At 40.5% G+C, this 13,432-nt stretch overlaps 1 protein-coding gene across 1 annotated transcript in view; it reads left to right on the top strand.

Annotated features, from left to right (window-relative positions):
• The window catches only part of PDIA5 (protein disulfide isomerase family A member 5), a 183,252-nt gene that overhangs the window by 78,049 nt on the left and 91,771 nt on the right, over positions 1–13,432 (top strand). Inside the window, exon 4 of the mRNA XM_036746296.1 lies at positions 13,300–13,383. Within this exon, the coding sequence (XP_036602191.1) occupies positions 13,300–13,383 (84 nt within the window). The remainder of the gene's footprint in view (positions 1–13,299; positions 13,384–13,432) is intronic.

The raw sequence follows: 13,432 nt of genomic DNA, 5'->3' as shown, positions 1-13,432 counted from the left end.
GAAAATTAGACTGTATCAAATAAAAAAGCTAGGGACTCCATGAAGCAATAAGATATAATAAAGTAAAAAGACTGAAAAAATAGAAGAAAATATAAAGGCATCTCATAGCAAATACAACTGACCTAGAAAACAGATCAAGGAGAAAAACATCTAAGCATTGTTGCTCTTCAGTCATTTCAGTCATGTCTGACTCTTTGTGACCCCATTTGGGTTTTTCTTGGCAAAGATACTGGACTAGTTTGCCATTCCTTCTCCAGTTCATTTTATAGATGAGGAAATGAGGCAGACAAGGTTCAGCGATTTGCCCAGGGTCATATAGCTAGTAAGTGTCTGAGACCAGGCTTGAATTCACAAAGATTAGTCTCCATGACTTCAGGCCTGGTACTCTAAAAACTATACCACTTAGCTGCCCCTGAGAATCTTTAGGCTGTCTGAGTTGCCATAAACAAAAACATCTAGACATCAAATTTCGAGAAACCGTAAAAGAGAACTGTCCACAGCTCTTAGAATCAGAGGATAAAGTAGAAATAGAAAAATATTCCCTGGTCACCTCCTGAAAGATGTCCCCAAATGAAAACTCCCAGGAATATCATAGCCAAAATCCAGAGTTTCCAAATCAAAGAAAAAAAATACTGTTAGCAACAAGAAAGAAAGAATTCAAGTATAGCTTTAGTCTGTATCGCACACCATTTTGCAGCAACAAAAAATGAACCATTAGTAAAATAGAGAACTTCCAAGCATTCCTGATGAAAAGACCAAAGCACTGGAGAAACTTTGAAGTTCAAACACAGGAGTAAAAAGAAACATTAAAAAACTCACAAATAAACTGATAAAAGACTAATATTGGGAGATGATACAGATGTCTCCTTAGAACCACATCATCATCAGGAGTTTTAGAGGGAATCTAATTAGACAGGGAGTGGTTCTGTTATGCTTTGATCTTAAGAATGGAAAGAAGGGGGAAGAGGAATGCATGGAGTAGGAGAGGGGAAGGAAAGTTAGGGGAAATGATTTCACACAATCAAGGTGGTAAAGTAGACAAACAAGAAGGTGGGGGGAAGCGACTATACTTGAACTGCTATTTTATTTGCGCTGGTCAGTAGAGGAACTATAAACATGCATAAGGTCGGGTATAAAAATACATTTCACTCAACAGGGAAATGGGAAGAAAAGTTGAGAAGGGTGGGTTAGAGAGAAGGTAGATGAAAGGGAGGGGGAGGGTTTAGTCCTAAGCAAAACGAATTCTAAGAATGTGTAAAAATATTTATAGCTTTTTTTTGACATGGCAAAGAATAGGATTCTGCAGGGGTGCTTGTAAATGGGGAAGGCTGAACAAGTTATGGCATATAAATGTGATGGAATTCTATTGTGATGTTAGAGATGAAGGGTGTCGTTTCAGAGTAACCTGGGAATACTTACGTGAACTGATACAAAGCAGAGTGAATAGATCCAGGAGAATAGTTCATACAATGAGAACAAGGCAAACAACTTTGAAAGATTGAGGAACTCTGATTAGCATAATGACCAGCCCAGTTCCAGAGAATTAATGATGAAACATGCTACCTACCTCCAGATAGAGAGGGCTCAGAGGGCAAAAAGTGACTTTTTTTGGACATGGACAGTGAAGAAATTTATTTTTCTTGACTATTCAGGATTATAGCAGGGGTTTTGTTTTTCTTTTGTTCTCAGTTCGGGGTTTGGGGTTGGGTGAAAAGATGAGAAGGCAAATTTTTGCTGACTGTGAAAAATAAAATATTAATTTCTTAAAATAAGGAAGAAAAGGACATCAGCAAAATATTTAAAAAAAATTTTAATGCCCAGAAGCAAGTAGAAGGAAGCACAGACAAGCAGGGCAGCTTTGAATGTGAAATTGTTTTATACTTTTTTTTAATGAAGCCATATGAATTAGAATTTCACAATTTCAAATGCATTCTTATTTTTGTGTTCTGTTATATATGGCAGTCCTCATTTTTTCATATTTAAGTTCAGAATAAAAAATTAAATCAATTTTTAAAAAATGCTATAGAGAACTCAAGAATGATGAGAACAGAAAAGGTCAATGGACTTAAGTAGTTAGGAGATGATGGTTAATTTTATAGTAGTTTCAATTGATTGTTAGGATCCGAAGCCAAATCATTAAGATGTGTAAAAGGGAGGTGAGAAAATGGAAGCAATGTGTGATGATCATTTATAAATGCTTGGCAGTGAAAGGGAGAAGAGGTGTTGCGTTGAGGAAATGAAGGTTTTTTAGTGAAGGTTTTTTAAGCATTTGGGAGAAGTGTGGGTGTATTTGTAGGTGGTAGGGAACGAGCCATTTCTCCCCAGAACTGCTGACAAAGAGTCCTGTTGCCTGCCTGGCCTGAGTTTCCTCTCCTTTCTGTTTCATCTAGAAATGTATACAAGGCTGTGAGTGAATAGCCCGTAGGCTTGCAGGGAGATAATTCAATTTTTAAGTGCTACCTTTCAAAATTTTAAAACTTGCGTCCAGATTTTCCCAGTTAGGTTTTCTAAATTGGATGTACTTTCTCCCTTCAGAATGTTATCACTGATGCATAGTAGCTTTCTGTAGTTAGTTCCTGTACAACTCGTTTTATGCTCATTACTTAGGAATAGATCTGGTATATTTCATTATAATCATAGACTTTTAAAGGTAGGAGGGAACATACAGATATCTGTTACTCCCCACTCACTTTACATATGAAGATAGGAAGAGATAGAGGCCCAAAGTGATGGAAGGACTTTATCCATGGCCACATAACTAAATTAGTAGCATAGACAGAACTAGAACTCAGATCTCCTGGTTCCCAGTCTAGTGCTACTTTTTTCCTACACTATCATGTTTCCTCCCCTTTATGGGTTCTAGAGCTATTTGCTCTGTATAGTAGGCCTTTTCCCTATCCCAAAATCTTATTTCCATGTTTCTCCCTAGTCTCAGCTACTCTCTAGGTGATTAATTAAAATGCCTCATTATTGCCACCTGGCCCAATCTTACAGCTTTCTCGACTCAAGTTTACATTTCAAATACAGTTTTATTATCCTGGTCAGGTGCAATATTTAAATTTTTATTACATAAATATGAAAGTTCTGTCTACAGCAGTTGTATGTTTTCTTTTCCCCCTAAGCTTTTTATCCTTTTGCTTTGTATTTATTCCTCATATACAGTAATATACCTCTTCTTTCTCTGTAACTGTTCTTCCTGTAGGATCAAGAGCCTCTAACACCAAATATCTAAGATACTTAGGGGGAAATACATATTTTGGACTAAGCCTGTAATTTTATTCATATAGATAATTTCCATTGTGAAAACTCCCTATACCAAGGCAGATTGGCATCTGATCTGCGTGATTTGCCTAGCAACCCACAGCTAGTATATGTTAGAGACAGTGTTGGAACTCAGGCCTTCCTAACTCCTAGATCAGTTTTCTATTCTCTGTGCCACCCTGCCTCTTGCTAAATATATTAAGAGACTTTGAAAAAAATAACCAGACAACTTTTACCTACACTAAATCCTTTTTTGAGTGTTTCATTTCAGTAAGCGGTTTCGGGACCCTGAAGGCAATCCCAAGCTTTGGCAGGCTCTACCAGTATGAAAAACTTTGAATATGGGCCTAGTAATGAACTTGTCTGATGGTGTTGTCTTGCAACAAGCCTAGCTCAATTCTGGAGAGGCTAATCAATAGTTTATCCACAAGATGATAAAATTTTCAGCCATAACACCTCAATTAGGTCATAGTAGATACAGAAGAATTGTTATCTGCACCAGAGAAAGGAATAATGGATTCTGAAATAAGTTCCCTTCTATCATTGGTATATAAGCATTTACACATTTAGGCCCACCACTTCTCAAATACAACAGGTGTCTGATTGTATGGATCAACCCTTTTGTCACCATAAAGATAGCATGAGCAAGCCTTAGATTTCCTTCGTGGCCTCATAAAATCTTTTTTTTGTTTTCTGTACTTAGCTGCTTTACTCCAGTTTTTAGTTTTAAAACTCCTCTGTTTCAGCTTGTAAGCTCTTCCTGCCCAGTGCCATTTTATTCAGGTGAAGCTGACCCTAAGACTTTTACATATAGAGCATGACTCTTTCCCTGGGAGCCCTTTCTTATATACCACTAGGTAGTGTATCAGATGGTTGGGTGGTACTCCTACCATAGTTGTGGTAGATCCAGAATAGCCAGTGAAATAGGTTTTTCCTGAATAACAGAAGATTAACCCTTAACACTAAAACTTTGTTTCAGCTTTTTTGATGGCAGTTTTTAAAAAATATGATGTACATTCTTGGCTTCTTTAACAGCATCCTTAACACAAGCTAACGTTTTCTTGACGACTAAAGGTCATTATTAGGTTCAGTTCAACACTATCATATCCCGTAAAAATAGATGATTTGGGACAGTGGGTTGAATCTGTAGTGAACCTGGACCTTGCTGTTGCCCTTCTCTAAAACGAATCGCAAATGCAGATTCGTTCCTTTCTGTGTCCTTTGCATCCTTCTCATAAAAGGGGAGTGAAAAATGTGCAGTTGGTTGATTGCCTGTGAAGGTAATATGGCTGCTGCCTTGCTACAAAATTAGTTCTAGAAGCTACTGATGTAGCTTCCTAAGTTTTATTCCCCTCGGTCAAATCATCATCTCCATTGCCTTTTCAGTCTTTCCTGATGCTTGATTCCATTTCTAATTCAGTGCCAAGTATCCTCTCCCCTCCCCCAACATTTTTGCCTTCATGTTAAAAGAACTATCTTGTGGACTCTTAGGATTTTTTTTTATTAAGACCTGCTTGTGTTTTCACAACTATCGCATGTTTAGATAATTTGTGTTTTAAAAATAGATATTTTATTTGTTTAAATCAGCCAAAATTCATCTTTTCACCCTCCCACCCCTTATCCCAGTTGAGCACACAAGAAAAACCAAACCCATTACAAACATGTATAGTTGATCAAAACAACTTTCTACATTGCCTACATTAAAAAAATGTCTCATACTGCTCTATGAGTCTTTTCTCTTTCAGGAAGTGGGTAGCATGTTTCATTATTAGTCCTCTGAAATTCTGGTTGGTACCATCACGCGGATGAGAGTTTAGCACAATCTTATTCCATCACATTTATGTACTATAACTTGTTCACTGATTTGCCAATTTATGAGTACGTGCTCAGATTTCCATTCTTCGCCACCTTAAAAAGATCTATAAATATTTTTATATATCTTTAGAGTTTGCTTAGGACAGTTGTTCAGTCATGTCCGTCTCTTCTTGACCCTGTGGACTGTAGAACACCGATACTTGTCCATACAGTTTTCTTAGTAAAGATACTAGACTGCTTTTGCCTTTTCCTTCTCCAGTGGATGAAGGCAAAGCAGAGGTTAAGTGACTTGCCCAGGATCAGACAGCTAGTAAGTGTCTGAGACCAGGTTTGAACTCAAGTCTTCCTGACTCCAGGCCCAGCGTTCTATCCACTGAGCCACCTAGCTGACTTAAGACTTAGTACTTAGACCTCCCTTAATGTACCCTCCCTCCAAATACCCCTCCCCACTTCTTCTCTTTCCCTTATATTTCCTTGTTGAGTAAAATGTATTTCTGTACCTAACTCTGTGTGTGTGTGTGTGTGTGTGTGTGTGTGTGTGTGTGTCTACTTGCTTCTTTTAAGCAGCAGTTTGGTGAGTATGAGGTTCAAGTGTCAACCACTCCTCCTCCCGACTCCTCTTTGCCTGATGTCTTCTTGAGTGCCCTGATGGTGTGAGATCATTTTGTCTACCCTTCCTTTCCCTTCTGCTCCAGTACATGCTTCTTCCTCTCTTTTCATTCGTAAGATCATCAAGACAGAACCACTCCCAGACTTTGTCTAATTAGACACCCTCTGTGACCCCTGATGATGATTCAGAAGGAGTACCTGTGTCATCTCCCTGTTTCTCAATGTAAGCAGTTTATCTTTGTTTACTCCTTTATCACTGTTCATTCATGTTTGCCTTTTTGTATTTCTCTTCACTTGAGTTTGTATCCAAGCTGTGTTTTGTCCTGAGGCTTTAAATGTTTTGGAGTCATTCCCTCTTTTGAAGTTTGTGATTTGAGCTTTCTTGCCACCATCATAGCTCTTTAATGAGGTTTGTTGTAGTTGTTGTTTTGCGTGTGTGTACTGTTCTTCTGCCCTGCCTCCTGACTTTAGACTTGATGTTAGTTCTGGGCCATGTGGCACTTCTGGAAGGAAGGTTTGGGCTGATCCTGTTGCTCCTTTCTTAGGGTATTTAACTCTTGTGTTATTCCAGGGTCTCAGTGAGAGGTTAGTGCTCCCAAAGTAGTCTGAGCCAGGGTAAGGTCGCTTGCTGTCCCCCTGGTCTGAGCTCTGGGAAGTTTCTGGCCTGGCTTTGGTCTAAACTGCTGCTGGGCTCAGTCCCTATCAGCCCAGGAGAGCTCTCCATTCAGAGAGACAGAACTGCAGGCTTCCCTTTGGTCTTCAGTCCCTGCCCAAATTGCTCCTCTGTACCTAGGCTAAATGGTAGGAGTGAGGCCTGCTGTATGCCTGGGGTGTAAGCCACGTGGCTAATACTGGAAACTTCTGACCTCCCTTCTTTTTTTGGAACACCACCCTTTGAACAGGTCCTCTTCTTAATCTGCTCTGGATCTGTGACCCAGAACTGGGTTTGGGGTGACAAAGCTGCCGGTTGGCACCTGTCCCTGTTGCAACGCCTTGGTATGTGTCTGGTGGTGTCCTGGTAGGGGTTCTGAGCCCTCTTTTTATACTGATGCACAGCCTCTCCCTGTTCTTGTTGTTCTTCACTCATTTCAGTTGTATCCGACTCTTTGTGACCCCATTCGTGGTTTTCTTGGCAAAGATACCAGTGGTTTGCCATTTCCTTCTTCATCTCCTTTTACAGATGAGGAATTGAGGCAAACAGCGTTAAGTGACTTGCCCAGGGTCACACCACCAAGAGATGTATGAGGCTGGATTTGAACTCAGGAAGTTGTGTCTTCCTGATTCCAGGCTCAGCACTCTATCCGTTGCACCAGTCCCCAGTGTCTGTCTCCCTATGCCGAGCTAGGCTGGACAAGTGACTCCTTTTGACTTCCTGCATTCCTCATCAGGATTTGGTGCGGTATTTTCTGGGTCTGTTTAGGGGAGATTTTTGGAAGGGAGCTCACTACACTGCTTCTTACCATTGCCATGTAACATGTTAGAGTGCATATAAAGTGATTTTATCCAGTCACAGAACTATCTAAGTAGCAAACCCGAATTAGAACCTGGGTCTTTTGATTCCTTGTCCAGGACTCTTATTTTAGGATTCATCAGAATTCTTCATGGCAGGACGTTTAGAGATGATTAAGGCGTAATGTCAGTAGCTTGAGCTATGGTGTAGGAACTACCTGATTTAAAGATTACCTGTGGTAAAGCTATAATTCTAAACTATCGGATTTGTGGATTATCTGTGCTTAATGTATAATCCATAGTTCATTTCCTCTAAGCCTCCTTCCATGTAAATCATCTTTAACATTTGCTTCGACTTGCCTTTGCTGCCTTCACCTAAGAGTCTAAAGTCCTTTTTTTGAAGCCACAGCCATGACCTCCACGTACCTTCCTGGTCACATAAGATACTCCATCAGCCCAGTCTGGGAATTCACTGGCTGTCCCCTGAGCCTGCAGTGCTCACCCTTCTCATCTCCACTTCCGGGCTTTCCTGGCTTCCTTCAAGGCTCACTTCAAATTGTAGCTTCTACAGATGCCTTGCCCAAACCACCTTGATGATGATTCTCTTCTGAAATCTTCTGAAAATCTCCTTCTGGGATTTTCTCCAATTTATTCTGATCTATGTATGTGTGTACATGTACACACACACACACACACACACACACACACACACACACACATCTAGTTTGCACATAGTTGCTTGCATTTTGTCTCTCTTGTTAGACTGTGAGCCCCTCAAGGGCAGTATTGTTTTCACCTTTCTTTGTATCTCCAGTGCTTAGCCCAGTACTGGGCTCAGCACACAGTAGGTGCTTAGTAAGTACACGTTGACTTGTCGTCTGTTCCCCTTATGTCTACAGCAATACATTCTCAGTCCATTTTGAAAGCAATAAAAACTTTGTTACAGTCACAGATGTATGAAGGCACAAACTAAATATGATAGGGAGTTACAGGTTTCTCTAATTCAGTTTCCTTGATTTTCGGAGCCGTCTTGCTGAGTTGCCTTATTCTTGTGCCCATCACATTCCCAGTTTAAGGTAGTCCTAGCCTGCTTCCAGGAAGAACCCTTATTCTTTCTAATTCCATACTGCTTTTTGTTTTGACTGTGTGTGTAGAGTTAGGCTTTTAATTAAACTTTAAAATTCTTTTCTTTCTTTAGCTGTTCTGTGCTTCTCACCTACCCTGAAGACCTTTTCATATTATTTGCTAGAACTCAGAGCTTTGGGGTCTGTCTTGGAAGAGCCAGAGAGGACTTAATTTTTATTTACCTTTCAGCAATCTTTAACAATTAAGGTTTAGTCATTTAGTATAAGATAGTTTTCAGACCTCGCTGTTCAAATTAGAATGAAATAATGATAACATATTCTTCTTTGCTCCGTGACTTGAGAGAAATGAAACATCATTTCTTCTCTCAGCTTTTTGCTTCCAGAGCCTGGAGCCATTACTGCTATAATACTTTAAATACAGTTGGTTCTTGGTAACCCCTGCAGCCTGCCTTTGTAACTTGCCTTCAGTTATTGAGTTCTCCAGAATAAAGCATCTTAAAACAGCAAAACATATAACAGGATTTGAAAGCAGATACTTTAAATGGTTGCATTGCACCCCCAACCTTTCCACCTGTTCTTTCCCCCAGGCATTCCTTTCCTACTTCCTTTGTGGAGCCCAGAGTGTCTGAGCTTATTCTGAAAAAGAATTCCAGGCCCTGTGTGCCTGCCACAGCCAAGAATAGGTGGCGGAGCTGCATGGCTATCCTCTCTGTTCTCCTTTGGCTTCTGATTATTTCTCTCTGCATCAGTTCCCAAATTTTTCTGCCTTCTTCACATTTGTCATTTCTTATGGCAGAGTAATATTCCATCATATTCCTATACCACAACAATATGAAGGAAAAAAAAACATGGAAAGACTTAAATATTCTGAAGAAAGGGCCAGGTTTGAGTAAACAGAATAGAGAAGGGATACTTTTAACCAGTAAATCACATATTTATTGAGCTCTTGGTAGATGTAAGACACTGGGCTAAACACTAGTGGTGGATACAGAAGAGTATAAAATAGGAGCCTTTTTGGTCTTAATTTCCTCATTTCTGTCAGCGCCCTCAAAGAGCTTACAATTTATGATGAGAAGCCAAAATAAAATATTAACTAGTATTACAAGACACTTAATGATAAATTCTGGATGAGTAGAACATTGCAAGTACTTGAGCAGCTGAGTTGGGAAAGATCACAGTGCTCAGGGTGGTTAGGGAAAGCTTTATGGGGGAGGGGAGAACTTGTGGTTTTTATGATTTGCCTTTTTCTTTTGAAGGAATAAACAGCTTTATTGGACAACACAGTGAGAGAAATAAAGTAAGACAAGAGATAGAAATGACTGAGATGAAAAGAACTCACCAAGAGATGAGGTTCCATAGTGCTACCTACGTTATTATATTCAAAGTGACTCCATTTCCCAGCAGGTAATGTGCTGAGTAGAATAGACTGCAAAGTAGGCTGGGAAATATACTTTCTATATCCCACAAAGTTCTCATTATCATAAGACTACCATGCCCAGACCAATTTCCATGGTAATGCCACGTTCCCTTCATCTCCTTTTCCCATCCATATTACAAAAAGAATTTTTTCTTTTTAAAAAATCACATTTTCCAGATCCTAAAATGGTCTTCAGGATTTAGCTCAAAGGAAGCTTCAGCATTTAGCTCATCTTCCAAAAAGATGATTAAATCTAGGAGTTGGAGAGGTGGATTTAGGTCAGTAAGGATCCTTTTCTCACCCTTCCCAACCATTATGGGCACCCAGGGAAGTGATGATTGGCTGAGCTCACAGTTATAGTCTCATTTTCCCCCAGTACAATAGGGCATCCGGGGCTTGACAGGAGAGTTGAGGTAGAGTGACTTGGGTTGGGGGATAGGGATTCAGTCATAGTTTAGAACTAGAAGAGAAGGAGGAAGAATGTTTGCCATGCTCGCGGCCTTTATGCTTTTTCTTATCATTGTTTAGTTATTTTTCAGTGGTGTCTGACTCTTCATTACCCCTTTTGGGGTTTTCTTGGCAGAGATACTGGAGTAGTTTGCCATTTCCTTCTCCATCTCAGTTGAGAAAACTGAGGCAGACAGGGTAAAGTGTCTTGCCCAGAGTCACACAGCTAGTGAGTGTCTGAAGTTGTATTTGACCTCAAATCTTCCAGACTGCAGGCCAAGCTGTCTATCTATTGTGCCACCTAGCTGCCCATTTTTCTTATTAGTATTCTTCATCTTCTGTCTCAGCATCTCTTCCATCCTTACATCTGGCCCCACTATCTTATAGGCCAACCAATTCATAGTAGGCATGTAGGGGCCTTGAGATGGATAGCTTGGTATCTTGGCTGCTACCCAGGCCCTAAAGCAGTGTGCAGAAGATTCTCTAGAAGTCTCCCTGTGGTTGAAGAGGGGTACCTGGAATGAAGGCAGGATTGGTTGATAGAGGATAGGGTTACCCAGATGTTGGGGGGGAGTATGGACCTCTCCCCCAAAAAGGACATTTCTGGCTGCTCTTTCTTAGGGTTCCACATGCACTGCTATTCTTTTTCCTCCGCAGGAGCTAGAGTTCTCTTCCCACACCAACCCCCCAAAAGAATACTTGAGCTGAGCCTTTAAGGAGAGAGAGGAACTAGAGAGTCAGGAGGACAAAAGGGCCATGGCAGCAGAGACAGAATGATCAAAAGCCAGCAGATGTGAAAAAAGGTTGGAAGCATAGCATTGGTCTAGATTGTGAAAGCCAGACAGAGGAGCTTAGATCAAATGCAGTAGGCAATTAGGGGACTATTATCGATTCTTAGGCAGGAGAGTGGCATGATGAAAGCTGCATTTCAAGATGATTATTCTAACAGTGATATTCAAGACCGGGAACCAGGAAGGAAGCCAGCTAAGAAACTGTTGAAGTCACTGAGACAAAAAATCTGAGACTTTGAACTAGAGAAGTACCAGTGGGAATGGAGAGGATGGAAAAAAAAATGAGGACTATCCCAAGGAGGAATAAATAATATTTTAGGAACTGAAATCGAGTGTATCAAGAAGAGGCAAGGGTCAGAAACAATTCACAGGTTTTGAGCCCAGGAGAACAGTCATGCTATTGACCAAGAAAGTTTAATCAGAGAGGAATTTGGCTAAGAAGAAGAAAGTGGACTATGCTTGTACATATTGATTTGGAGATGATGTTGGGACATAAGGGCAGAAATCTCTATCAAGAAAGAGCTATGGATTGTCTTAATAGTTCCAGATGTCCATTTGGTATCATGTAAGAAAAGGGCTGCATGATCACTTCATATCCTTTGATGGAGCAATACCACTACCCAGCAGAATCAAAGGTCCAATGTACTGTTTGTGGTAATAAAGAACCAGAAATAAAATGGATACCCATAAATTGAGAACTGGTTAAATTAACTGTGGTTTGTCAATATAATGAATGTTCACATATTTATTAGTGCCAGGGTAGTCAAGTGGGTGGTGAAGTTCCAAAAGGGTAGTCAGTGCATCTCATAACAGTGGTAAGCAAAAATCAGGGCAGTGAAAAGGTTATTAGATTTGTCAAGGAGGTCATTGATGATGTAAGAGTAACAGGGGAAACAGAATCCATATGTAGGCAATTTATTAGGGAGGTTGTGGCAAGGAATGGAGCAGGTACGTAGGCCACAGTCCTCATGCTCCTTCTTATAGCTCTCTTCCTCTTGAGACAGCTAGATAGTGCAGTAGATAAAGCCCTGGGCTAGGAGTCTGGAAGACCTGAGTTCAGATGTGGCCCCAGACACTTATTAGCTGTGTGACCCTGGGCAAATTACTTAACCTCTATTTGCCTCAGTTTCCTCAACTGTAAAATGAGGATAACAGCAACTACATCGCAGGGTTGTTGTGGGGATCAAATGAAGTAACATTTGTAAAGCACTTACCACAGAGCCTGGCACACTGGCTTAAGCACATATGTAACTGCTTATTCTTTCCTTCCCTTCCCTTCTCTTGGGTTCCACAATGCTACACTAGTATTCAGTCTTGTTCTCTTACTGTTCCCTTCAAGGCTTTTCTTAGTAACTTTTGAGAGTATTCATCCAGACGTAGCTCAGCCCAGTGTTTTCTTCCTGCTCAACTCCTCATTCTTGCAGCTTTAACTGTCACCTCCCTTCCTGTTCCACCCCTCTTCCTGTCTTTTATCAACTATTCACACTCAGGGATGTCAGTTCTGTTCGCTGCCCTGGTTCAAAACCTTGCAGCTGTCTTTGATATTTTACCCTCATATCCACTAAGTTCTGTCAGTTCTTCCAATCTAGCATCTCTTGTATCTAGATGTTCCTTGTTTCCTAACTGGTCACCATACCTTAAGTCTCTCACCATTTCAACCCATCCTACATACTGTTGATAGATTAATCTTTATCTATAACACCATTTTGTGGCAACTCAAACATCTTGGAGCTTCCATTTCCTATCTATAAAATGAGAGTTGTGTTAAGTGATCTCTGCATCTCTATGATTCCTATGTTATGTCATCCCTCCATTCAGAAATGTTTTAATGACTCCCCATTGTCTATGAGATAAGGTCCAAACTCTTTAACCTTGCACGATCAATTTCCAACCTACCTTTCCAGACATTTCCCCCACTATTCCCTTGCTTGAAATTTCCGGACTGATTCTTCACATATCTTGCATTTCTCCATCTTGGTATGTTTGTTCAGTCTGTTCCTTCCATTTGATCCTCCACCATCCTATCTCAATCATCTGTATTTGTTAGGGTTCAACCCAGGTCCCTCTGTGAACCTATCACAGACCTTTCTACCCTGCAGTGATCTCATGTCTCTATCCCCCATTTGACCTTTAACCATGTGCTGCCATGTATTTATGCTTTGACTCCCCTAACAGATTATAAGCTGTCTGTGGGCAGGGACTCATACTTTTTTTTTTAACTGCTCACTGCACCTCAGTTCTGTGATTTGGCCAGAGAACATACCCAGCAAAAATTTGTTGTTATATGATCTATGTATTAGCTAATGTTTATCTGTACGACCGTTCTGCCCATTTTCTCATTAGGAAATTCCAGTAGGCCCTGATCTGCCCAAACTCTCATGAGGAATCGAGATAACCAATGGTTCCCAATATTTGTATTTTGCAGTGATGCAGAGAGTCGAAAATTGTGTAAGAAGATGAAAGTCGACCCGAGCACAAAGGACAAAAAAGTGGAATTATTTCACTACAAGTGAGTGTGAAGGGACATGGGGCCCTTGTAATTTCTAAATAGCCATATG

Source organism: Trichosurus vulpecula, chromosome 2, assembly GCF_011100635.1.
Source record: "Trichosurus vulpecula isolate mTriVul1 chromosome 2, mTriVul1.pri, whole genome shotgun sequence".
NCBI classification, from domain to species: domain Eukaryota; kingdom Metazoa; phylum Chordata; class Mammalia; order Diprotodontia; family Phalangeridae; genus Trichosurus; species Trichosurus vulpecula.
This window is presented reverse-complemented; position numbering and strand designations above follow the sequence as displayed.